We start from the raw sequence: 26123 nt of genomic DNA on the forward strand, positions 1-26123 counted from the left end.
GCCTCGCCGCGTTTGGAAGCAGATCAAATAATCGTGCGCCTGACAGCCACACCAAAATGACCCCTGGTAACCTTATTTTAGTAAAAACGAGCGATGCGGCCAAAACCGAGCGATACAATCACTTTTCCCCCTTCATACAAAAGAGTATTAAGCAGCACTTCGCCCAACGCCCAGTACAGTAATCATTAATCATGGAGTCGCCCCAAAAGCACGATTTGCCACCGATTATCGACGTGGACATTGAGCGGAGTGCCCATGACACCTCGTATCTCAACAACAGCGTTGTCCAAAACCTCGCGTGGAGCGATGTCACGGTCACAGTCCCAGATAGGGAAACCAAGTTGCCTAAGGAGATTCTCAGTGGTGTGAACGGAATCGTTGCCGCAGGTAGGCGTCATACTTTTTAATTCCGTATCCAAACAGAAAATTCCATCCCCCCCCTCTCCTGGAAAACACGAAAACTAAAAAAACAGACTACAATCCATGTGGTCAATATTTCGCATGGAACATGTCTACACGAACTAACAATTTGTAGGAGAAATGATGGCTATCATGGGACCCTCGGGTTGCGGCAAAACAACACTTCTTAATGTTCTTGCGCAGTGAAAGGCATCTACGAAAGCAGAAGTCTCGTCTGTCGTCTTAATCAACGGCAAAATCTCAACCGACTTGACCTTCCGAAGAATGTCCTCGTACGTTGAAAGCGACGATGCGTTGATTGGATCTCTCACGGCGAAAGAGACTCTGTACTTCGCGGCTCAACTCTCCTTGTCTGGATCCGTTGTGGCTAATGAGCGAATCCGAAGAATCAATGAGCTCTTACAAGCCTTCGGATTGACCAACCAAGCAAACACTCTTATTGGCACGCTGCTCAAAAAAGGCATCTCTACTGGTCAAAGGCGGCGATTAAGTATTGCTGCTCAATTGATTTCAGCGCCCAAAATCCTATTCCTGGACGAACCCACTTCAGGACTCGACTCGGTTGCAAGCTTCAAAGTTATGTCCTATATGAGACAAGTGGCCCAAGCAAATAATCTCATTGTTATCGCTTCTATCCATCAGCCATCGACTGCGACGTTTGAGCTCTTTGACAGGCTACTCCTTCTTTCCGCCGGAAAAGTGTGCTTCTCCGGCCTGGTCTCCCAGACCAAGCCGTATTTCGACAGCATTGGCTTTCCCATGCCGTCACAAATCAACCCAGCCGAGTTCGTGCTCGACCTCACTAATGTGGATTTTGATAGCAACGTAGAGGGTTGTCAGGAAAGAATCACCCAAATTCAAAACTCCTGGGCATTATCTCCGGTTGCGTTAGCTCAAGAGGCTAAGATCAGAAACGTCGACCTAGGAGGGGAGAAATTCGCCGATAGCGACAACGAAACGTTCGGTAAAAGAATACTGGTGACTATTTGGATATTGCTCCATCGGTCCTGGATCAAGAGCTACCGGGACGCTGTGGTGTACGGGATGCGCTTCGCAATGTATCTTGGCCTTGCCATCATGATAGGCACTGTTTGGTTCCGCCTCCCACCAATAGAATCCAGTATCCAGCCATTTGCAAATTGCATTCTGTTTGGATCATCCTTCATGTCGTTTATGGCAGTCGTCTACGTGCCAGCCTTTCTCGAGGACCGCGCAGTGTATATCAAGGATCGCGCAAATGGTCTTTACGGAAGCACGGCATTCATCATCTCAAACTTTCTCATCGGACTGCCTTATCTCCTTATTATCGCATTCGCGCCGTCTACATTCGTCTACTGGATAACGAACTTCCGTCCCACAGGCACCGCATTCATGACTTGGGTTATGTGGATGTATCTTAACCTAATCGCAGCCGAGAGTTTAGTTGTGCTCATGTCCGCTCTGTTTCCGCATTTCGTTGCTGCGCTCGCACTTACTGCGTTCGCCAATGGGCTTTGGATGAGTTGCAACGGCTTCATGGTTACGCCGCCTCGGCTCAACCCTTTTTATCGTTACGTTTTCTTTTACATCGATTACCAAGCCTACGTTTTCAAAGGCTTGGTTGTCAACGAGTTCGGATCTAGAGTATATGCCTGTGGAGAGAGCTGTCATTGCATGTTTGAGACGCGGCTGAAAGACGAATGCTTGATTGATGGTGTTGGAGTATTGGAAAACTATGGGTTTCACACTGGTGGAGTGGGTCAATCAGTTGGTATTGTGATCGCTATTGTGTCCGTCTTAAGACTTATGGGATGGGCGGCAATGCAGTGGAGGAAATAAATACCTCGACTATTAATCAAAGACGAAGAAACAATTAATACGGATAAAGGTCATATTTCCTCAAAAACTTCCCTAACTTATTACCCTTACGCTTGCTTACCTTAGATCACCTTTCAAAAAAGAAACAAGTTTCCCTTATATTAGGATCAACGCATGATATTAAGCCGTTATGACTCCTAACTTAAACGAGTTTTTTCTTTTTCTTCAAGTGTCCCTAGTTTGGGATCCCTAGGAGCTGGCTCGATTTCCATGGACATAGTGCTATAGAGATGACAATATTCGCAATATAGAATAAAATCAGAGTAAAGAATGATTCGTAACCGAAAGCGAGAGCAGAAACGTGACTGACCTTTAAGCACGGCGGAGCTGTTTCATGGCTATCAAGCGAAGTCTGACTCATGCCAACCTCCACCCAACTACTAAACCTCATGGCGTCCCCCTTGGACACCGAATTACCACACCATGGACCCAGCCCGCAAGTATCCAGAACCAGCCATGGCATTCGCCAAAACATCCCTTTCTTGCCGGACCGTGTTCGAAGACGTATCGGATTTCGACAGGCATCAACAGGGGAAGGTCTCACAATCACCACCACTAAGGCCGCTTTTATCTATCCAAGAGGGCTGCCTCATGCTGTACCATGCTTGAAGAGATGACGGATACTAATGAGGAGGATAACCATCAATTTAAACTCAAAATAGTAGTGATTGTAGAAGATCTATCAGTTCTAGTTGGGCATGATCGAATGTTATAAATCACCTTGAGGCTTTACACGAAGACAATTCCGATCCGAGGAGTTGGCCCGTTTATACGTTTCAAGTTTCTGCTTTAGCATACAGCAGGTTCTTAGGTAGTAAAAGATCAAAATGTCAGAACACGAAAACCGTGAAATGCGAAATTGCGAAAGTACTTAAATTGGGCGCGTAACTATGCCTGAAATTAAGTACTTTCGTTATTTTTTCCCTCGATATTTCTCTATATTCAAAAATACCCCTAATTTATTTAAAAATAGTTTGCGAAAGGTTTCCTTTTAATGAAAAAGAAAGTAAAAAAGAAATAGGAATTGATTTTTTTTTTTTAAAAAAAAAACATTATGCTTTTAATTAACTAGCTTAAACTTTTATAATTCTTAATAAATAAGATTTAAATGAACTTACTTTATTTGCGCGAGCTAGTAAATAAAACGTAAGTTACTAAAGTAACTAAATAAATAAAAATTTCTTTACTTTTTATACTTTTTCTTTTTTTTCTTTTTTAAATTAAAAACTAATTATTTAATTAGAGAAGAAAAAGCTTTTTTTTATTAAAAATCTTCTTATAAAATTACTTAGCTTTCACGTGAGTTAATATTTAATATATATATAATTGTATATAAAATTGAGATACTTGTATAATTTCGCATTTTATAATTTTTTTGTTTTGCAATTCTAATTCTTTATTACCTAAGAACCTGTTATAAGAATAAAGCTATATTGCCTTGAAATGCCCAAATATAAAAGCTGGGCCGAACTTTTGCTTGTATAAGAGCTGCATTAAAATTTGAGGTTTAAATAAAGGGGAATTAAAGCGTGGTTTATTAGCTATTTCCTTTTATGAAAAATATTCAAAATTGTAATGACTTATATTTTCGTTCTATTTAAATCCATCTTTTAGTCTTTACTCATGTCTGATCCTGACTCGTATTTGAGATTTTTCTTTCTCATGGCTTCTATATTATTGTCTAGAGATTGAGGGGCCTAGCTCTTCATTGATGTCTATTCCTTCTTCGGAATCAAAAGCAGCATGTTGCTTCCGTTGGCCATCGCAACTTTTAAACTCATTTATGGGTCAGAATATTGAAGTCAGTATCGTATACCCTTATCTGTTCCCTCTTCCTCATGTACTTTACCGCTATTTGCTTGACCTCAGATGGTTCAGAGGAATAAACGTGGGGACTTTGAGCGGTCCTCCATGTTGGAACTGAGTGTACGCTGGTACACTGTAGTTTATATACCAGATGTATATATAGAGTGCTTACCCCGCGTAAGCTGAAAAATCAAGTCGTCAACCTCCAAAACATTACAACACTCCAAACACCTCGCTTCTAAGCCTTGAACGTGATCCAGACGGAGCCGGGCGTCGCCATCGGAGTTGGTCCTGTAGAAGTGGGCTAGCAGAGATGAAAAATGGAAAATATAACCCTACCTGCCACCCCCTGGGTCTTGGTTCGCTTTCTAATGCAGGGCCTCACTCTGACTCAAATGTCTTCTCTTAATCTCACCTTGTTCTCGTCCCCCTTGTAGCTGCTCTGTCTTTCCCACCTATCTAGGTTCTGCTTCTCTCTCGCCGAAATTTCCTGCTCTCTGAGCTGCTGTGAAACCTTTCTTGCAACTTCTCTCACTCTAGCCGCTCCTGTTCATGCTTCTCATGCTCCAGTCTCTCTTGCTCTAACGTCTCCTATCGCTCGCTAGTTGAGTCTGTTGGTGCAACTCGAGGCCTGCGTTAGACAAGCATGCGGGTGAGGTGACAAATACTATGCAGTCTGCTACATAACACGTTACGCCCTTGAAAAGAATGTCCCCAAGAGAGGAGAGCCGGGTCGACCTGTGAATGCAAAGAAACACAAGCCAAGGCATGAAGGCTGAAGCGCCAGAAGGGCCGACGACATGCGACGAGAGTTGGGAGATGTATCTCGTAACGCGAAACGAGAAAAGAAGGATAACTCGCAAAGCTCTACTTTAAAGCCATGCAACTGGTAATGTAGATGAGTCACGTGAAGGGCAACTATTATCTCTTTTCAAGTTTTTGTCCCCTGCAAGATGCGGAGATAACGCTTTCCCCTCCCCCACCATTTGACGTACTGTTGGTTAGTACTTCAAAAGAAATCTTAACATACTCCACGGTCGGTTGGAATAATCATTTATCCTAGCCACCCAACACGCCGAATTCAGTCGCAGCAGGCACGTCCCGAGGAAGCAGTTCCATTTAGAGTCATCTGATACCCGGATAATACCTCAAGCTTGATTAACAGGATTTCTCCGATTATTAAAGATCTGTCTCTAACACCAGACGCAATTGGCCAATAAAGTGTAGCATTGAAGCGTATTGGTAATATATAAACTTTAACCTTAATAGATTAAAACGCTGGAGACATCGGCCACGCTGGTTCCGAGCCTATCAATATCAACGTTATCGTACGTGAAAGTGCTAGTTTCCAAGCTTTCGTTGCTGTATATGCAGCAAACTCCACTTTTGTTGCTATTTAAAGCTCAATTTTAACCATGCAATCTTAATATTAACGGCAACTCGCACTACGCAACCTAAACTAAACGTCATCCGCGACCTTCACCATCACGGTGAGGCCAGCATTGCAAGTCAAACAAGTCAACCAGCGTGAGAACACGCTCTCAGATCTAACTTTTCAAAACATGCGGTTCAACACCCTCATCTTCTGCCTGGTGGTTGTCGCACCGGGCGTTATTGCCTCAACGCCATCTCCGATCCAGATTCCCGAAGTTTGTTACCCCGACCCTCAGGATAATATCAAACAGAGCTGCGCGGATTGCGAAAACCGAGTCATGGCCGGCGAGTCGTGTCTGTGCACGCTTAAGATATGCGAAGGATGCGGACTTTGCTAGAAGGCATGAAGCCCGCCTGGAATCTCCAGTCTTGGGACTCATTAGACTTTCAGTGGAATTTGATACCTTGTGGAAAAAGATGTTTAGGGTGTTTATACTAGGAGGTCTCTGGAGGGGAGACCTGGGGCTTGCATGGGATGGAGTACCGATTGAAGTGGGGTTCCTTGGGTAGGAAGTTCAACAATTTGTTCCATTCGCTTCGTAAATTGGAATTGGAAGAGCGCTGGGTCTCGCTTTGCGATCTCGTTCACCACAAGGTGATCAGGAGGCAGGGTTTTCTGAATTGCACAATAGCATGAATAGCGTTGCAACTTCACACAATCTCGAGGACCAACAGTTTTTGAGGAATGCGAACAGAGGACAAAAATATGAGTTTGACCTTTGCGCCGAAGCATCCGGTATCCACACAAATAACACAATATTCCATAGTAAGGCCATCACAAGCTCTACATAAACCCAACGCACCGTACCACCCCATTCCGTAGAGCCGCTCGGAATACAAGTTTCTCACTGGGCGTCATGATCTCTATTCGGGGCAGAGGGTTTCTCAGGTAAAGGGAGCGGGGTCGTAGAAGTCACTGCCATCGCCTTGTTCCCAGTCATCGTAATCGCCTTGTTCTTCTGGGTCGAATTGAGTCATGGCTTGATAGCGCACAATCCCCCCTTGCCGCCAGACTTGCTCCTGCCAAGTCTCAACACGCGCAATCGGAATATACAAGGGGTTGCTCGTGACTACCGGCCTCCCGGGGGACGCGGAACCGGGCGGTAGTATATTTCTGGAATTGGGGTGGGCCTGGTGACGTTCGAGCTGTCTATCAAGTGTCAGATGTAGCACTCGGGGGCAATGTTGTGTCTTTCATCTTACTTTTGGCTTGAGAGCGGCTCGCCACGTCGCAGTAGTTCTCCTTCGGGGAGACCCTGCTTGTGTAATCCCGCTAGCATGGCATATTTGCGGCACGCCAAGAGCCGAACATCTTCCTGCGAGTAGGAGCGTATGGGATTGGAGCGATTCTTGATATTGGGAAGTGTTTGGTACGGAAGAGTGTCCAGCTCTCCCTCTGTGACGGGGAAAGCATTCATAGCTAATGTGGTGGCCGCATATCAGCTGTTTGGTATGGCGGCAGGTGAACATGGAACGATATGGCTCACTTACCCCTTATCCGATAGATTGTATACGTTCCCACTGGGTGTTTGAAGTTGTTTGCTTTTGTCCATAGGCTACGGACAACCCATTCGAACCATTCGGTTTTCCATTTGTCCTTTTGAGCACGTTGGGCATCGCTCAGCTGTTGGGACGGTGTCCGCGGCACTGCCCTTGGGGTTCTAGCTATGCTTCTTGGTGTTTGCGGTGCCTCGGCGGGTGTTGTGGGTGCCTTGTTCCGTGCTGCAGGTATCCTTCTCGGTGTTCTGGGCTTCTTGATTGGCGAAGAGTTGCTCGGATTACACTCGTCATCGGATTCTGCAGGCTGTCGTCGTCGTTTGCTCGGGGTTATGGGCTGCGCAGTGGGTGTTTGAGGGGATTCAGCCTTGACGGGCGGCATGGTGGGACGGTCGGCTAACAGTCATCGCCTGCGAGACAAGGTGGGTCAATGATGGTTCAAAACAAATGGTTTACGAGTTAGAGGCAAAGTGGTGTCTGGGAAGTTTAAAAGCGGAGGTGCCCGAGTTGCTTGGAAGGAGGTTGTCACAATGAACTCTCATGCTGAAAGGGTCACCCGACAACCGCACACGCCCCTCAATCGCCCATGTAAGAACACCAAAAGATTCGCAATATTTTCAAAGTACTTAGAAAATTCTAAAAACTTGCGGGATAACTATGATTAAGTCGTAGGCCACGATTATCGACTCCTTTCGTTTGTTCTTTTACGTTGCTGTGGTTAAATAGACTTTTAGGCGGTTGCGGGGTGTGGGGTAGCTATGGGCAGAAGCCTTCTAGGGGGCGATCCCGCGCTCTCTCTCACGGTCGATGTATTTTTAGCCTTCTTTTGATCCTTCCTTCTGTTCCCCTGCACTGCTTAACAGTCTGTTTGGTTATGTGACGAGGAATGTGAGATTTTAATTATTTGTTATTTAATAATCAACTCTAGCGTAATTATGTAATAATCAAGTCCTTAAATATGTACTGCATGAAGAACTGCATAAATCATGTATAAATCATTTATAAATCACAACCCTAGTAAACTAAGAAGTAATGTGCTTCTTCTCCTTTATTTTAATAGTGGGATTAATTAGACTGAATCAGGTATGCAGTTAATAGTGCTGCGTGGGTGAATACCACGCTGCCGACCTGGGCTATGTATTCAGGTACTGGGTAAAAAGCGGTCATCCAATTTCAAATTAGTGCTGACATCGCTAAATCTTAGGCTTCGAATCGCTAAACCTCGGAAGATACGTTGTGAGCCTCTGAAAAAGGGGTAGCCCCCGCTAGAGTCTCCAAGCGGACCCCTATCTTCTGAGGCCAGTGTCCAACATTGTAGTACCACGCTGCTAACTCTCCTCCTTTCTCCGCATCCAAGAATCTCTCTTCAATTCCATTGAGTCGTCTTCTCCTAGTTGATTCCTGCTGGTCAACGCTCCCCAGTCTCCAAACGTCACGTGACGGCCCCCAACCCAACCCCCGCGATGCCCTGCAGGGCTGAACGGCGGCCGCCCGATTACTCTGCAGTAGCCTCCCAGCCACGCTAATTTCTGATACGATGCGGCCCTTCCCGTGCTCACTTCTTTACTCATCCCTCTGTTCTGCTTTTTCAGCTGAGGTGTCTCACTGCATATATAGCGTACGACTCACGCGGCTCTCAACTCCACTCTCCTCTCATCCTTTTACTGCTCTCTTTCATCTCATCTCATCTCATCTGCACAACCTTTCAGCTCAAACCCCCAATCAGGCCCCCAGCCACCATGTCCCTCGCCTACCCTTCTCGCCCTCCCTCCCGGGCCGGCTCCCCACCCCCAGACCCCCCAGAAAAACAGAAACCGCCCCAAAAAGCCCTGGAAGAATTCTGGGACAGCATTATCTCCAAAGCCCCTGGCAAAGTATCCAACATCTTCCCCCGCAGCCTCTACGCCAACATCCTATCTCCCACCAAAACGTCCGGCACCTCGTCTGTTCGCAACGCGGCAGCGAGCTACGAGGAGGCGGCAGAACAGTGTAGGCTCAAGGTGAAGAGGATCGTGAGGGAGTGCCAGAGGACGAATGAGAAGTACACTGATCCGGACTTCGATCTTGAAGAAGATTTTCGGCGGAACAGGAAGAATTGTCTTCGTGGGCTTGAAACTGAAGAAGACTCCGATGACGAGGGACCCCCGAGAGTCGATGGGGGTGATTTGGGTGTGGCATTGAGCACGCTGCTTGCGAGTAATGTGTTGGGGTCGAGACCGAGTGTGAATTTGGATCTTGTGCCGTTGATGCAGACCCTGAGAGCTGGTAGTGGGGGCAGGAAGAATGAGCCGGAGGGTGTACATCGTGTGGACTGGATTTTCGACGAGCCGAGCTTTACGGTTGATGGCTTTGCGAGCTCTGATGTGCAGCAGGGGAGTAATGGGGACTGTTGGTGGATTGCTGCTGTCGCCACGCTCTGTTCCATGGAAGGGCTCATGGATCGTGTTTGTGTGGCGCGAGATGCCGAGTGTGGCGTTTATGGGTTCGTGTTTTATCGCGATGGGGAATGGATTAGTACTGTTGTGGATGATAGTTTGTATGTCAGGATGAGGGATTACGATGCCGATTTCGATGATTATGATCCGACAGGCGAGAAGGAGAGGAAGTATAAGGATCGGTATCAGACGGGCAGTGAGGCGCTGTATTTCGCGAAGTGTCAGAGTGCTAATGAGACGTGGCTGCCGTTGTTGGAAAAGGCGTATGCGAAGGCTCACGGGGATTACGATGCGATTGCTGGGGGGAATCCTGGGGAGGCAGTTGAGGATATGACAGGTGGTGTAACGACAACTATTATGACGAATAAGATTCTGAATAAGCAGAAGTTATGGAAGGAGTTGTTGAATGAGAACAAGGAGTTCGTGTTTGCGGCTTCGTCTCCATGGCTTGGGAAGGATACGGAGGCGAGGCAGGGGCTTGCTTTGAGCCATGCGTACTCTGTTCTCAAGGCAGTGGAGGAGGTTGGCGAGGATGATAAGAAGGTTCAATTGGTTCTAATTCGGTGAGTAACTCTGGGGGGTAGAAAATTTCTGTAGCCAGATTGCAAGAATGCCGCTCACTAACTCTCAGCAATCCATGGGGGAAACGAGCATGGAACGGGATGGGAGAGTGGAGCGGTCCCTGGAGCGATGGCTCCAAAGAGTGGACTCCCTACTGGATGAAAAAACTTGGCCATCACTTCGGCGACGATGGAGAATTCTGGATGTCTTTCCGTGACTTCTGCAGAAAATTCAATGTGATTAACCGAACACGCCTCTTCGACAAGAATTGGAGCGTTGTTCAGCAGTGGACCTCTGTCCACGTTTCATGGGTGATTGGATACTTGAAGACGAAATTCGTGGTCGAAGTGAAGAATGAGGGGCCAGTGGTTGTGGTGCTGAGACAGGTTAGCTACTCCCCTTCCGATGCTGCAAGATGAATGTTGACACATTCGATAAAATAGCTTGATGACCGCTACTTCAAAGGCCTTGAAGGGCAGTACTGGTTCGACCTCGAGTTCCTCCTGCAAGAAGAAGGAGCCGAGGAGGACGACTACATCGTCCGCGCGCGCTCCACCTCACCATGGGGTGACCGGTCCATCTCCGCGGAAGTGACCCTCAAACCCGGCAAATACGAAGTCCTCCCCAGAATCACGGCAGCCAGGGACACGTCGCGCCCTGTTGTAGAAGCGGTAGTGAAGTTGGCGGCCGAGAACAATCCGAAGAAGTTGAGGCAGATTGGGATGAATTATGATATTGCCCATGCAAAGGGTGGGTTCGAGTTAGAACTAGCACAGGAAAAGGACAGAGTGAGGAGGAAGAAGGAAAAGGAGGAGAAGAGACAAAAGGAGGAGAGATTGCAGATGGAGGAGGCTGCTAAGAAGGCGGCGGAGGATATGATTAAGGAGGAGCAAAAGGAGGCGCTGATGGAGGAGATCAAGACTGAGATGAAGGAAGAGGATAAGGGTGAAGGCTCAAAGGATGCGGACGAGAGCAAGGAGAGGGCTGAGGAGGAGACTTTCGCAGATGCTAAGGGAGATGCCAAGGCTGAGACGACCGAGGAGAAGGGTGAAGGGTCAGAGGGAAGCAAAAAAGATCCGAAAGAAGAGCCAAAGGACGAATCTAAGGAAGTTGCCAAAGAGAAGCCCGAGAAAAACGTCAGAGATGTCAAGGAAGTCAAGGAAGACGCCAAAACGCACTCAAGACACATATCAGACCCCGGGGATGCTCGTCAGACACAGACACACAAGGATGAAGTCGAGGTAACCAAAGTACACGAACCCGAGAAGAGGGGCCTTGACTCCACCAAACCACAACAAGAGGGCGAGAATGCTGAAGATACCGAGAAGGAGAAAGATGAAAAGAAAAAGGAGGGCGAGCCTGAGAAACCAAAGCCATCGGACGTTGAGCCGGCAGACAATCCCTGGAATGCCGTTACTGTCATTGGACTGCTGGTGTACTCGAAGGACCATGATGCGAAGGTGACTCTTGTCAAGCCTGCAGCGCCGGAGGATGATGTTTTGCTATGAGATGGTGCCAAAAGTTTCATTTGTAAACGATCGTGGTGTGGTGGATATTGGAGCGCGCAAGATATCCGACAGATTGAAGAAATTACATATCTTGCTCTCTGTTGTTTGCTCTATCTCTATATTAATACCGCTCCTCGTCAACATCTGTATCTCTAGGCAAACTGACGGAACGCCAGCGTCGACTGTCCCCGTTACCCCAGCTGGGATCCAACGTGCGCTGCAAAGTAGCCCTATAGAGTAGTCCGTGTGTTGATTAAGGAGTGCTCCCGCTTAGCAATTCCCAGTAGGTATTTGATAAAGGAAGTTAAAGGAGAACTTTCTCACACTTACCGCCTTTCTATTCCGGCAGCGGGTACCGTAGTTGCCTTTCCTCGCCGACCAGGCGATGTAGTACATACCCTCGGGCGCAAGCGTCTCTATAGTCAGTCCGATCCAAAAACGACAAAAATAAAAGAAAGTCTATTAGTATAGTTATACTCTAATCCCACAATCGCCGGTTCCGTTCTACACCTTGGACGTGAGCGGCAGCCGCTTTTACCAGAGATGGGGGTTAGCAGACCGGAGTATAGCCCGAATATAACCTAAACTAGGCGAGAGCAATCCGAGCCGAGTCTGAAAACTTCCGAGTCAGCCTGCAGCCCCGCCTGCCACAATACGGGTTCTATTCGGACTCCATATGCGACCCGGCTATAGCTTCCTGGCCGGTTTTACCACATGACCAGTTTCGCTCTCCATATCGAGGGTTCCAACCAGAGCCGGTTCTAGATCCTTTCCGGCAACGGCACGGGACTGGTGTTGGCACTCAGGATACTGGAATTCAGACCATAGGGGGCCCGTAAAGCTACCCTCACCGAAGAACGCAGACAGCCCCTCACGATGCCATCGGGTGAGCCTTGGCCTGTGCGCCCGCCCTTATTCGAACTGGATTAACAAATCCTATTATTAAACTCTTTGATTTGAGATCCATGATTCGCTACAATCTTGCGTATATTTGATCACGGAAAGGCGCAATTGGTGGCTGCATAAGAGATAGGCAGCTGGGCTTTGTTTTTTTTTTTAGTGAGGCGATGCCTTTGACGAGGCGGAGGCCACGTGGAAGGGTGGGGTGAGGTCGGAGGTTGAACTTTGATACTTTCTGCCAGCCTCCCTGGAACGGAATACTCTGGTCCTCTCTGAATTGTTTGGGGCTTTTGATAACTCGAAGAATTGCTGTGACACTCGGAAAAATGGCAGCCTCCGCAATGCCAGAGAATACGCTGTCGCAGCCACTTTTGGTTCCACCGTCTGCTCCTTCAGAGTGAGCTTGGAAATCGTCGCATTTTTACCATGACAACTCAGCTAATCCATTCTAATATTCAATAGCCTATGGAAATCAATCTACGGCAACTTTATCCCTCAGTTTGAGCAGCTTCGGCACCGAGGTATCATCACGTCGGCACAGCTCAAGACTATCAAAGGTGCCCAAGGAGCACAGGACCTCCTCGATGCCATTTTACAACACCAGGGCGTGACACCCGAGCAGCGCACTGTGAGCCATATATGACTTTGCATAGTTGAATTAGTTGCTAAGTAATTTGGAAGTCCTCTGCTCCTCGCGTCGTCGAAAACTCAACGGTTTGGTCGCTAGAAAAGTTCCGCACATTCGGAACTGCCATAGACACTTTGGCGCAGGCAAATTTCATTAGTTGCCTCTTCTGGGGTGGCTTAAAGGCTGCACTTATGGTTTATACACCAAATTTTAGTTTCTTAGTCTTTGTTCTGACTACTGATGGTTTTAATCTAGGTGATAAACGATGTTAGAGACTCAAAATCCGACCTTATCCAACAGTTCCATGAAATTGTTCACATCGTCAACCTTGTCGGCGAATACCGAAAACTTCTCGAGGATATACATGGCTTCCGTGACAAGATAGAACCGCCAATGAAAGAATTTTACGAAGGTGTTCTAGTGTGGACGTTGCACTGCTTCAGCTGCTTACCTCGGGCTCGGGGTAGTTTCCCTCGTAAGATTACGATTAAGATCCCAATCCCGTTTTCATGCCCGCTAATTGACATAACAGGTCAACTGCTAAATGGTCTGAAAAAATCTCAACCATTAGCAAAGATCGCTGGCGCAAACTTCGCGAGAATCAGGATAGCGAAACATAAAATTCTTGATATTGTCGAGCAAGAAAAGTTTCGTCAATTCAAAGGTAGTTCCGAATTCAAAACGAACTAGCTTAAGAAGCTCTAACAATAGCCTTTGAGCAGCAACGTTCGGACCTCTTGCACTTGCTCGAACTGGTAAGGCGAAATCTGACTCTCTGAAAAGAACGGACTTAACATGAGAAGACCAGAACGCGAGCTCTGATGAAAACGGCCCACGACTATGGAGTGTATCAAATTCTCCACCATTTCCGCTTTGTAATAGATTTCTTGGGAGGAATGATGCCATGTCTGAATTGTGTCAACTGTTGCACAAGAGCGGACGAGCCGCCATATGGGGATGGACTGGCATGGGCAAATCCCAACTCGCTTTCCAGTACCTCTCGACATCAGCACAAAAGTACCAGCTAAAATATTGGATAGATTGTTCTTGCTTGGCATTTCTGGAGAATTCAGTCAAGAATATGATGGCGCGGATGAGCTTTCACGCACGAGGAGAGAATCCTGATTTGGCAGTTGAAATTCTCTGCGATGCCCTCGAGCAAACAGAACATCCCTGGCTCCTCGTTTTAGACGACTGCTGCACAGCCACAATCGCAAGAGTGTGGAAGCTCCTTCCATCAAGAAACGGCCACGTCATATTTACGACCAAGGACCTTCAGGTTGCTCAACAACTTGTTCTTCACGTTCCTGAGAGGTGTATTAGACCGGGTCCTATCTCTCATTCTGATAGTCTTCAGCTCCTACTCGGCTCGTTGAGTCAAGACGCTGAAGCCAATCCTGAGGAAATCCAAGCAGCGGAGAAGATCAATTCCGTTTATACTCTGGGGTGGCCTTACGCAATCTCCATTATTGCGTCCCATGCTAAACACCATGTTGGCTCAAATCGCTTGTCAATCCTTCTACGCCTGCTTGAGTCATCAGAATACCGAGACACGGTGCTGACAAACGAACTGACTGAAGTTTCCGTCCGGAAAACGCTTGAAGCATCTCTTTTGGATCTTCCACTCCCCGTTCGAGCTCTCCTTTCAGTCCTTGCATGCCTCGATGCCGTCTCATTTCCTAAAAGGCTACTTCTCCCACTGGTGCCTCTAGGCAGTCGTTTAATTCCTATTCCCCTCGCCGATGGCAATTCTCATGCAGTTCAATTGAGTTCATTTTCGGATCAACTCGAACTTGAGCTTCATATTGCAGAGCTATCGAGACGTGGGTTTATTTTCCAAAAGACAGGTGCTGACGGAGAGACCAATTATTGGATGCATCGACTCCTGATCTCCACCGTTCAGTCAACTCAGCTGAACATTGATCAAGGCATGGAAGCTCTTAAAACTGCTCTAGACATTTGCGAAACTTTTTTCCCAAACGACGAGGGCAGTCCAGAAACATGGAGGAATGCTGCAGATTCGTTTCAACAATTTGATGCCTGTATATCATTTGCGGCAAAACATCGACTTCATGAAGAGGCCGCAAAGACAACCATACTAAAACGAGGATATCTGTTATATCACTGGAAAGGAGATCACCGGTCCGCTGAAGAAATTATCGTCTCTCTTCTCCGAGGACCCCGTATACCACTACACCAGCGGTCAAATACAGATTTAGAGCTTCTGGCTCTACTGAGCCTTGTTAGATCGTACATAGGAATGACAAATATCCAGCAACTCCGTGCGCACCACCGGCTGTACAAACCGATTCTCTCCGAATGTTTGAAACGATTCAAGCCTCCAAATGATATCATCATTAGCCTGATGACCAGAATTGGAAATAACGCGATGAGACACGACTGCAACGAGAGCCTGGTGCTGTTAGGTCGGGCCTACCGGCACAGATTGTCAATTTCTCCATTCGGGAGAAATCACCCAAGTACGCTTTCAACGTATTGTTCGTTAGTAAAACTCAACATCGAGCAGGGATATTTTGACAAGGCACTAAAAATGCTTTCCAAACTTGAAGCTCGCCTTCGCAATACCGACAAGTCCACGTGGACCACCATCTACTGGGGAAATTTGTTTTACAATATGTCTTTGACATATAGAGACCTCGGATTTCGCGAAGAAGAAGAAAAGTTTGCTCTTCTCTCTCTACAAGCCGATCGGAAGGGTCTTGAAACCAGCCATCGTTTCCTGACATTCTCAGCCGGGCAATATGTACAGTCTTTAGAGAGATCGGTATTACCTGGCGATACCTCTAACGCAGTAGCGACATTTCTCAAGGATGAACGCTGTCGCCTTGAATTGAACGTCTTACATGAACGGTATTGGGAAGTGTTTTTGAAAAACTCGGCAATGCGAATCAGCATCTTGATTTTCTGCTGCGCAACTATCTCCTCCGCCATTACCGCGTTTGATAATATTGTAGGACTCTACCGCGAGAATAAGATCGATCCATGGCAGCTGTGGAGCAAGGAGATGTCTGATGCTTACTATGATGAAGATCTGAGACTGGGACTCCGTAAAGCGATAAAAGTACACTCAAGCGTCACCAAGATCTTCGGTACATATTCCAAATGGTTTCAACCTCAGCAAGAATTTTTGCAAAATAATTTAATGACCATTCTATTGGAAACGCTGCTGCATGGAATCGATAGCGAGGGCGAGAAACAGAACTTGAGGATGTTAACCGCCCTCTCGAATGATCCTTTACAAACAAGCTACGTGGCACTGAGAAATAAGTACGTTACTATATGGCATGGCGCATGGTCTGAGATTGAGAGAATATCACTTGCATATGATATCAACTGTTATATTCAGCCGGAGCATTTGTGCTTCGTCGGGATAGAAAGCAAAGAGTTGGAGTTGACTGTTCTTATGAGCGTTACACTCTCCGGAAGTGTCCCTGCAGTTGACCTTGTGATGAGTAAACAACCCAGTGTTCATGTTGAGAACTCTAGCGGGGATACAGCTCTCTTCTATGCGGCAAGGGGGCATCATTTCGACATATTTATCACCCTGCTCAAAGGGTACGATTGTGATCAACCACGCCCAAAGATGGTCTTCGGTCAAACCAGTCTTCTCCATCTCATTTCAAGAAAAACCTGGCAATCACACGCAGAAGCAAAGGATCGGCAGCAGCGCGCTGCTATTGAGTTACTGGATAGATGTACAGAAGCAGATTTGGAGATGAAAGATGAAGACGGGAAAACGCCATTGGACATCGCTCGCGCTGACAAGGTAGTGGGACTTGTTAGGATATTCGAAGATTTCATTGCTAAGAGGAAGCGATTTTAAGAAGAAGAAAATATGAGATTGGCTGGATATGTTACAAAGCAGGAATAGTTATTATATTTTGTGTAATACTAAAGCCGGATAATATTAAATATAATATATCTAGGTGAGATAGCACTTAATACTAAATAGATAAAAGCAGTAAAATATTCCCAAAACAGCAGGTTTTGTTACAAATTGCATTAGTATTATTATAAGAAAAAGTCAAATAATACTTTACTCTCCAGATATTAATTAGGGCTATTAATTAAGGGCAAGACTAATTTATTAACTTAAAGTAAAAGCGCCCGAATAGAAATACTAAATAATTAAATTTTAGCTTATTTCTTAAAGTTAATTTACTTTATAAGGCATTAATTAAAATTAATACTTTATTTGTTTTATAATAAAAGTAACTAAGAATTATTTAAATATAAGCTTTTATAAAGAAATAATTAATAATAATTTTTTAACTTAATTAAAGAAATTAAAAATTAATATTTTATTGCCTGAAAATAGTTTTAAGTAAGCTGACTAATCCCGCATACCTGTGGTGAGGTTGGGAGTGATGATACCTGCGTGTTCATGCTCAACGGGAGGGGCTGAGCGCCGTTGGGGAATTTGGAGTGTATTCACGGCGCTGGAAACGCTTGTCCTACCTGTCAATTGGAGGAAATATGGAGTTATAATGTTCCCAAGGCGGAAGAGGATTTAAACTTCGCTTAGCGCCTTGTCATTGGCTTAAGGTCAAAGAGAACCTATGAAGGAGCAAAACTTTTCGTGTTCGTGACATCTCTAACATCTCCGCTCAACTCTCGACTCATCCAAATACATTCACATCCAGGTGCCAAGCGGCACAAATAACAAACTCCGCATCCAAACCATTTTCAACATCTGCAAACACAAGCCTTCATAACAATCACCCTTTCTTTTCCCACGAAGCTTGCCATTCGCTAAGGAACTTCTCTGCTGAGCTTACTTTGTCTCCAGTTACTTCGCTAGTCTCCTTCGGCAGACGCGGAGGTGAAAGTTTCTCGGTGATGGTCGGAGGATCAGCGAGGTATTTATCGAGCATCGGCGAATCAGCCTGTTTTTCAATACTCAATCGTGTCAGCTTGCGAATCTTTGGATGCTGAAGTTGGAATTTTACTTACCTGCCACCATCGTCGCTGACAGCCATCGAGGGGTTTGATCTCGCAGACATTGCTGATGGTAAAACATCTCTTAACAGATGTAGTAAATGCAAGTGTACTGATGTTTCCCGCAGCCGGATTCAGATGGAGGCTGGTGTGAGTTTTATAGCAATGCATTTTCCTCCAGAATCCCGGAGGGGACTATGGGCATGGCCAGCACAGTTGATCAAGACCACATATATTGTGCAGTAAAACATTTTGGGTTTTCAGCATTACCACAGAGAAACGTTATGGATATTTCCTTCAAATACGCCAGAACACAATTTTGTGCCTTTTGATCTCATTCGCTCGTGTGAGCACAGCCTTGGATGCGGAGGATTTGCGCCAATGGTGTTGGAAAACACAGTCGTGCGTTCTGTGGCACCTCACCGCCCACATCCAACTTCACTGCTTCAGACATGAATACAACTCGAAATTTTCCGTTCTTATCAAGATATAAACTTCTTTCGCGAGTCGCACTTCTAGCATCCATTATTACTGGGAGATCTTGGAGACCATGCTTTCTTAACATCTCACGTATTTTCTGCCCTCAGCCTCGTCGCTCATGATATACCATTTTTCCGAGTCGGTTTCACTTCTTTCGATCCACAGCTATCAATAGTTTGGAATTGAGGCACATTTTATACTTCCTCCCATCCACCGCGGGCTTGAATTCGCCGCCTATTTCAGCATGTCTTTCGATACGACAAACGAGATGCAGCCGGAGCACCAGCAAGAACTGCCATCCTTGACGGAAGCTCAAACAATAAATCAGCAATCCTTAGCTGAATTTAACGGTGGTGGCAATGGCGGCGTCCTAGGAAACTATATGAGAGAAAAGAAAGAGGAGGGTCAGAGAGAAGCCTGCGGAGATGGAATTGTTCCCGTTGTTACGGCACTCGATGATGACGACGAAGTCGAAATTGTTCCGGATGTTGGAGACAAAGAGGTTTGTTATGGCCGAATCGAAGGGGCAGAAATCAGCGCTTTCAATGTTCCGACCCCCAGGCCAGGAGCCACTGCTATTTCGAGTGGATACTTGCCACAGGTAAAGATTGTATTGCGGAGACGTGTTGGGGAGAGGACAAATACGATTTATGCAGTAGATAGTACGCGTGAGATTATTGGATATGTCGACGTTAATACCTCTATTGGACTCACGCCTCTCCTTGACTCAAAGATCGGGATCCGGATAGCGGCTAGGATACTGACAAGACGAAAACGAGATGGTGACCCTCCTCCAGGTACGGAAATATCTAAGAGATATGGACTCGATTTGAATATTTACGGCCCAAAGAAGTACGCCCTCCCAATTGGACGCCATCTCTCTCAGAAACAACTATGTCTGCGAACACCTCTTTTTGTCGAGGCCGGAGTTGAGCTTCACAACCCTCACGCCATACAAAGACCACCTCAACCACCCCCACAAAGCACGGGGGCCTCTTATGGATACCGTCAGCAAGGCCCAGTGCGCACCACGGAAGAGATTACTAGGCAAGACTGGCAGTCACAGAGGGATTTAATGCACCACCTCTACATCACTGAAGGGTCCGCCCTGCAGAGCGTAATGGATACCATGGGATCACAAGGTAGCCAGACGACGAATGCCGACGGCTCACTCCCAATGGCTCATGGGAACCCCTCCGCATCACCGTATCAATCGGGCTCATACAAGGACGGAGATAATCTTGCCTCTTCGTCAACGCCATTCCCCTGGAATGACATTAATGGGAATGAACCGCGCCCATACAAAGCGCGACTATCCAGCAATCATGAAGGCTCTTCGGAAAATGACTTACACAATGGAGATGTAGTCTTTTGGGAGGTTCTGGACCAAACGGAGGACGAAGAGAGAGATATCGATTCTTTCGGTATGACTTACTCGGAAAGTGCGGGTATGGGGATATTTGACCTTGATGAGGCACCTGGAGAGGAAGGTGGAATGGAGGTGAAAGATGGTGATATGCCTTTCACAGACTCCGGGTACAAATCTGCACCCAATTTGGAACATTGTCCAATTGTCCAGTCCGACATCGAGAAATCGCTACACTCTCTCAACGTTGATTCCTCTCTGCCAACAGGGGACGGAGACGACAACGATGCAAAAACATTGTACTCGATGGGCACCACGGTGAACCAGGGGCATGCTCAAACTTATATCATCGAACTATCCAAGGACATCTACAGCAAGCTACACCGATCTATTGACGCCAAAGACCTAGATGTGCTCTCAAAGGTACTTCCAGAACTTGTCAAGGCTTTTGCCATCAAACTTTGTCACGATGCTCCTTCTCATGTGAATCGTAAAATAATGCATTTCATCCATAAACGACATCAGTAGGTCTTCCTTTTCATATGGAGGGGAATATTTGAGGTTAACCAGCTTTCCCAGAGAAATTATTGCACAAGTCCAAGTGATGTTCAACTCTGTGGACGAAGAGTCTGAGCTAGATCGTATCCAAAGGCATCGTGGAGACATGTCCATTTTTGACAAGATAAGCATGTGGATTAGTAAGACTGGACAAGACCATCCAATCCATCACAATGCCGATTTGTTCCAGGGTGTCAAGGGCGATGATGAAGATTCAATCGGCCAGAGCGAGTTATCTGTACACCACAAGATCATCCTCGACAGCCCGGCCTATGAGTGGTTTCTCAGTAACGTGGTAAAGGAGTCTGTCATAAAATTAGAGACATCTCAACCACGTATCCGCCAACGAATCCTAGATAACCTTCCGACCGGAACCATTAGCAAACGTCGAATCCCGAAAGCCTACGAAGTCACATTCGACCTTGAATGGCAACATACCATGGAGGAGAGACTTCGACACGAGCTCTCGGAGGAGTCCAAATACCCGAAACCATTCTTCCGTGAATTCATTGTCATGACAGGATCTCCGTGCGAGGCCCAGGGGCTAACCATTAAAGAATATCTCACGCAAACATGGCCCGTGACCGGGTTAAAACTCTTTAATGTGCTTGGAAATGCAGTCACGAGCATTGCTCAACATTCCCTCGGTAAGTCTGAAGATGTAGTCGGCTGCCTAAATCGTGCTAATTCGCACATAGTTACTTTACCGGGAAATACCCAATTGGAGATCAGAATCCGTTCTTCCCATCTCATCCTGACAGCGACAGGACCAGCCTACTTTCTCGGAGACTGTGGCGAGTCATTAGCTTGGATAGGATCAGCGCTACTTAGCAACACCCGAAACCCCAGTAATTACTGTCTACCTCTTATTGCAAATTTTTGGATTGACCCCTTGAATTCGACCTTGCTGAAGTACAAAGGCTACTGCAACTTCAACTTCACGGTTACGCCAATGCCGACTTCGGACGAATATTTGCCAGTAATACAGAATTTCAGTCGAGATTTTCTTGGAGAAAATTCCATTATTCTAGGGTTCCCAATTCGCCGAAGACCGGAGGGCTACCCAGGGCTTGAGCTCTCTTTTGATACACTCCTGCGTTATGTGCACGCACCAAAGGCTGAGATATTTGACCGAGATGTTTTAATTAGAGGACAAAAAAGAGTGCTGAAACTAATCAAGCACACCGACAATATCTTTCTTTGGCGGTCTGACCACTCTTTGGCAAATTACTCTTCTTGTTGCAAGGCAGGTCATGCTCAAAACTACAGTTCTCTTGAATACCCTGCTCTAGTGGCCGGTCGCCATATCCTCAGCAAATTTGCGGATGCCGCTGCTCCTACAGACGGCGACGAAGGTGTGTATCATGATTGCTTGGGCCAGAAAGCAAATTTTCTAATGGTGTGTGAGTGCAGATATCCCCTGGATCTCAGAGAAATACTTCTTTACTGACACCAAAACTGCTCAATCCCGTGCCATGACTGAGACAAATCCAGCTCACGCTCCGGGGATTCCTTCTATCGATATGACTGCTGCTCGAAATTTTGGAAGATTCTCCGCGCCTTCCGAATCTCAGTATAAAAATACTTTGAGATCACCTAACCCTAGATCTGTCCATTCCGTTTCGGAGAACGATCTGCGAGCAATCCCCACAGAGAATATAGAACGATTTGAATTGCTATCAAATGGCCCGAATAAGTCGTCTACTGAATTTCAACTTTCTCCGAGGCTGGAATCTCTCGAAAACTCGTTAGATTCAGATATGCTTTCAATATCTGATTCCTCAGACGACGTCGAGCTAGTAGATAGCCAAGAGGCAGTGTATCCGATTCTCAACAATATACTTTATGAGCTTCTTGCCGGATTTCGAACTGCAACCCAACATCAACCATTTCCTGGTGAGGGTGGGCGGAACTCTGGTCCAGTCGCGAGTACAACTGAGCCTTCTCAGCCTCGAGTCAATTCAAGACCCAGTCAAAAGAGACGCCTACTGCCCGATGAGGAGGATGATACTGACGAAGACGGTTCTCGTCTACCCCGTCCGAAAAGAATCAAATCAAGTCAGGACAAGAACCCCCCGAAATCTTTTGCCTGTCCCTTCTTAAAGTGGGGTCCGACGAGATACAGAAGATGCTGTGTGAAGGTGAAGAAACTAAGCAGTATTTCATACGTCAAACAGCACCTCGTCAGGAAACATACTCCTGAACGCTATTGTCAGGTTTGCCAGGCAGCCAACTTCCCAGATGACAATAGCTTAGTAAGGCATATCAATATTGGAAATTGCACTCGCCGAGACCGCACCATGATAGATGGAGTCTCATATCAACAGCGCTCTCGGCTGTCCCGAAAATCTACGCCAAATGCCTGTAAAGAGGATCAATGGTTTGCGATCTGGGACATCCTATTCACAGGATGTCAAAGGCCCAACTCGGTTTATATGGACACCGATTTGACCCAGGAAATGCTCCAGCTTCATGAATACTTTACCAGCCGAGGGCCAGCAATAATTAGGGAACATATTGAGTCTGATCCATCTTGGCGGGGCTTTGGGGATAATGAAGAACAGAGTAGGGTGTATCTAGAGAGATTAATTGCTCAAGGGTTCAACACCTGGTTCGAGGATTGGCTCTCGAACGGCGCTTCAACCTCGATATCTCCGCAGCTCCTGGGGAGTCGCACCGTAGAACAGTCACAATATGAAACTCCGACGGACTCGATTGTGGATAGCGGTGTGGCGATGAGGATTCAATCTTCTTCCAGGGAGACCAACTCGCAAGGAAGTGGATTACCTCCAGCGTTCAGGAGCCCAGAAGTGGGCTCTGCTTCTCAGCTTGCGGCAGCAATTGCTCGAACACGAAGTCCCTCGATGGTGCAAGGGCTGCCAGCGATACAGAACCCGACAGATGCACAGAGCTTTCCATCTACTTCTCTCGGTTCCGCCGCTGGAGGTCAGGATTGGGATTTAGGATATCAGGGCAGTGGTTTTGAGACGGGACTTCAGGCTACGTTCGATTTCGACACATTTCTAGAGTCGGAAGATACATCATGCTATTTTCCACAGCCGGATCGAGATTACCTGAATGTAGGCCCGTCCGCAGAGACTGATGGGTACTTGTAACGACACAAAATTGACACTAGTTCAGGTCCAATGACTTGTTTACAAGCAGTTGACTTGGCAGACTTTCTTTTCAATGAATACAGAGCGAGTAATAGGTCAGGTCGTTGTCCTGCCCAGTCGGCGTCGGAGTGTACGACGAGTCCCCGGTACACTCCCCATATTCTAAGTGCACAGGACGATGTGGCTAGGTGTCATACACCAATCGTTAACGCAGGTGCCCAGGCGCCAGGTACTATGAAAACACGGGAGGATAAAGGAGCCACGGCGCCAACGCCAAAAATAGATGATGTGGTCTGTACCTACAATCGAACTGTCTCGGGACAGTCCATTCCACAGTCCGACTGTCCCCAATTCTACTGATAGGCTAGGCGGTAAAGCGTGTTTTGGCGCTCTAATAGCTTCCCTGCAGTTCTCATTAATAATATAACCTCTTCACTTAATATATAGTGATTTTGGTAGTATTCGAGGCCAACTTTATACCTGCCCAAGGTATTATAGTTAGGAATTATAAAATATAGAAATATTCTACTATTTAGAGATTTAGTAATATATTATTACTGTCACGATTCCCAGATGCCAGATGCCTCCTAGGCGCACGTGACGCGGCCGCCTCGCTAGGGAAATATGCTTGGAATACACTGGAGATATTTAGAAGGCTAGCCCCTTCAGGACTAGCGCACTGTGGGGTGCATATACTCCCTTGCAGCCTCCTGTATTCTAGTTTTCCCTTCCTTAGCTTTGAATCGTCTTCGTAAGGGACCTTCTACCTTACTTTCCAAGCCCTGAATGCCGTACCCGTAACAGTATTCAAAGCTCACTCCCTTTAATCCTGTAGAGGATTTCAAATAAACTAATTCAGAACTATCAGAAATATAGGTACCGCCAAGATAACGGAACCTCAGAAACTCGAGTAATAGACTTCAGAATAATAAAAGCAAAAAGCTTCAGAACCCTCAGAGAAATTAGATATTTATACCTTTACAAACATACGCCAGTAGCGCGTTAGAAACCCTCCTGAAAACCCAAAAAATCGAAGAACCTTGAATAAAGACTATTCTTTAACCAAGTCCTAAAGCAATAGGTATCTATAGGCCAGTAACCTGACTACTACCCTTAAGCTCTACCCTATAACCTCGTAGGCCCTATATATATACCGGTAACGAGACTGCCAGAAAGGATATAGTAGAGGAAAAGTGTAATAGGTCGATTTCCTAGAATACTATATAACCAGGAACTATATCGACTTCTGCTAAGGCTTCCGGTAAAGCTCCTGCTAGTTCAGGTTATCCCGTTAGCGGCCCTTCCTGAACCGAGTATCCCGTTAGTATTCCTAGAGAATTTATAGACGAGTTTATAGAAATAGAACCCTCTACTTTTATTATAAAGCTTCTAGAGACTGAAAACTATATTACTGCCGGAAAGTTATATAAATAGGCTAAAGAACTTAATATCTTACTCTCAGATATTAATATTATTATAAAAAGCTACCGGAAGAATATCTAAAGAGCTATTTTATATAAGAATGCCTATAATTATAATAAAGCTATTCTTGAGAATACTAAACTCTATAATACTAAGCTCGAGAACAAAGTCAAATACTATATAACTATAGTAGATTGGCTTATAGTAATTCTAACTGCTTCTACTCTATCTGCTCTAACTACTCTAAACCCCTTTTAAAAGAATTCCGAACTATCTCTTATTTATTTCCGTCTAGAATTTCCTATATCTTATACTTCTTTTAGAAATACTAGAATTACTAAGCTTCTAGATCTAACTCTCTTTACTAGAGATTATACTATCTTTAATAACTGGCTAGTTTAGATTAAGAATAAGCTATAAGGAAATACTAATTTATATCTTTCAGAAAATCTTAAGATTATTTATATTTCTAGTAGACTTACTAGTAATACTTTTATTCTAACTAACTCTTATATAGATAAAGATAGTCCGAATTAGTACCGTTAGCTCTTAGAGTTCTACTTTTACCTAAAGAAGCTATATTCTAACTCTAATAAAATATAAAATACTTACTATAACTTTAATAAGCTTTAAATATATTTTAGTTAAGTATTTTAGAAGTTCTATATTTTCTTCTTATAGCTATCTATAAAAAGCAGTATTAGTTTTTAAAATATTAAGTATAAACTAAATAAGAAGCTTCTATTAAAGCTTTAGAAGTTAGTATATATATACTATAATAATTTATTTATTAATACTACTTATTTTACTTAATACTATATTACTAATAATTAGTAAATTAAAGCTATATATAAGAAGACTAAAGAGTATAAGAAAATAGAAGCTATTCTAGCTAAATTTACTTCTAGTATTATATTCCTATATATTTCTAAAAAGTATACTTCTAAAAAAAAGTCTAAAAAACTTATATTAACTACTTTTATTAAATATATACTCTTTTATAAATATAAGTAATGTCCTATAAAAACCGAGAATCTCTTAATTATTAAGTACTATAACTATAACAAGTTCGGCTACTATACTAGATACTATCCGCTTCTATATAATAAGAAAACTAAGATAGCTCTCTCTAGAATTAAGCCAGATTTAGTTTCTATTTTACTGGAATATACTATT

General features: G+C 45.3%; 6 protein-coding genes across 6 annotated transcripts; 5 read left to right on the top strand and 1 right to left on the bottom strand.

Annotated features, from left to right (window-relative positions):
- The first annotated feature begins 150 nt into the window (after window positions 1-150).
- K444DRAFT_663892 (uncharacterized protein) lies at window positions 151-2274 on the top strand. Its single transcript, XM_024886897.1, has 2 exons — window positions 151-387; window positions 629-2274. Exons 1-2 carry the CDS (start codon window positions 192-194, stop codon window positions 2236-2238), a joined length of 1806 nt encoding a protein of 601 aa, XP_024735459.1. The 5' UTR covers window positions 151-191; the 3' UTR covers window positions 2239-2274.
- Window positions 2275-6080: 3806 nt separating this feature from the next.
- On the bottom strand, window positions 6081-7526 carry K444DRAFT_663893 (uncharacterized protein). Its single transcript, XM_024886898.1, has 3 exons — window positions 7009-7526; window positions 6721-6937; window positions 6081-6667 (listed from the first exon to the last, which is right to left on the bottom strand). The coding sequence occupies exons 1-3, from the start codon at window positions 7394-7396 to the stop codon at window positions 6403-6405; spliced, it is 870 nt and encodes a 289-aa protein (XP_024735460.1). The 5' UTR covers window positions 7397-7526; the 3' UTR covers window positions 6081-6402.
- A 1070-nt stretch (window positions 7527-8596) lies between these two features.
- On the top strand, window positions 8597-11832 carry K444DRAFT_613459 (cysteine proteinase). Its single transcript, XM_024880352.1, has 3 exons — window positions 8597-10012; window positions 10081-10396; window positions 10454-11832. The coding sequence occupies exons 1-3, from the start codon at window positions 8754-8756 to the stop codon at window positions 11516-11518; spliced, it is 2640 nt and encodes an 879-aa protein (XP_024735461.1). The 5' UTR covers window positions 8597-8753; the 3' UTR covers window positions 11519-11832.
- Window positions 11833-12678: 846 nt separating this feature from the next.
- K444DRAFT_613460 (uncharacterized protein) lies at window positions 12679-15636 on the top strand. Its single transcript, XM_024880353.1, has 8 exons — window positions 12679-12815; window positions 12881-13046; window positions 13100-13240; window positions 13302-13521; window positions 13579-13710; window positions 13769-13801; window positions 13850-15526; window positions 15574-15636. Exons 1-8 carry the CDS (start codon window positions 12745-12747, stop codon window positions 15582-15584), a joined length of 2451 nt encoding a protein of 816 aa, XP_024735462.1. The 5' UTR covers window positions 12679-12744; the 3' UTR covers window positions 15585-15636.
- On the top strand, window positions 15464-16968 carry K444DRAFT_613461 (uncharacterized protein). Its single transcript, XM_024880354.1, has one exon. It carries the CDS (start codon window positions 15598-15600, stop codon window positions 16888-16890), a length of 1293 nt encoding a protein of 430 aa, XP_024735463.1. The 5' UTR covers window positions 15464-15597; the 3' UTR covers window positions 16891-16968.
- Window positions 16969-18729: 1761 nt separating this feature from the next.
- K444DRAFT_630278 (uncharacterized protein) lies at window positions 18730-23525 on the top strand (the record flags this gene model as incomplete). Its single annotated transcript, XM_024883182.1, has 4 exons — window positions 18730-20375; window positions 20422-21056; window positions 21108-21764; window positions 21823-23525. 4 exons carry the CDS (start codon window positions 18730-18732, stop codon window positions 23523-23525), a joined length of 4641 nt encoding a protein of 1546 aa, XP_024735464.1.
- Window positions 23526-26123: the final 2598 nt, after the last annotated feature.

This window comes from Hyaloscypha bicolor (assembly GCF_002865645.1).
Source record: "Hyaloscypha bicolor E unplaced genomic scaffold K444scaffold_87, whole genome shotgun sequence".
NCBI lineage: Eukaryota > Fungi > Ascomycota > Leotiomycetes > Helotiales > Hyaloscyphaceae > Hyaloscypha > Hyaloscypha bicolor.

Coding starts and splice junctions, on each gene's coding strand:
- K444DRAFT_613459 (XM_024880352.1), top strand. CDS start 8,754: ATGTCCCTCGCCTACCCTTCTCGCCCTCCCTCCCGGGCCGGCTCCCCA. Junction 10,013..10,080: donor GTTCAATTGGTTCTAATTCG/GTGAGTAACTCT, acceptor ACTAACTCTCAG/CAATCCATGGGGGAAACGAG. Junction 10,397..10,453: donor TGGTTGTGGTGCTGAGACAG/GTTAGCTACTCC, acceptor TCGATAAAATAG/CTTGATGACCGCTACTTCAA.
- K444DRAFT_613460 (XM_024880353.1), top strand. CDS start 12,745: ATGGCAGCCTCCGCAATGCCAGAGAATACGCTGTCGCAGCCACTTTTG. Junction 13,047..13,099: donor TGACACCCGAGCAGCGCACT/GTGAGCCATATA, acceptor GTAATTTGGAAG/TCCTCTGCTCCTCGCGTCGT. Junction 13,711..13,768: donor AAAGTTTCGTCAATTCAAAG/GTAGTTCCGAAT, acceptor GCCTTTGAGCAG/CAACGTTCGGACCTCTTGCA.
- K444DRAFT_613461 (XM_024880354.1), top strand. CDS start 15,598: ATGCTTTCCAAACTTGAAGCTCGCCTTCGCAATACCGACAAGTCCACG.
- K444DRAFT_663893 (XM_024886898.1), bottom strand. CDS start 7,396: ATGCCGCCCGTCAAGGCTGAATCCCCTCAAACACCCACTGCGCAGCCC. Junction 6,938..7,008: donor TACAATCTATCGGATAAGGG/GTAAGTGAGCCA, acceptor CCACCACATTAG/CTATGAATGCTTTCCCCGTC. Junction 6,668..6,720: donor GAGCCGCTCTCAAGCCAAAA/GTAAGATGAAAG, acceptor GACACTTGATAG/ACAGCTCGAACGTCACCAGG.
- K444DRAFT_663892 (XM_024886897.1), top strand. CDS start 192: ATGGAGTCGCCCCAAAAGCACGATTTGCCACCGATTATCGACGTGGAC. Junction 388..628: donor GAACGGAATCGTTGCCGCAG/GTAGGCGTCATA, acceptor CGAAAGCAGAAG/TCTCGTCTGTCGTCTTAATC.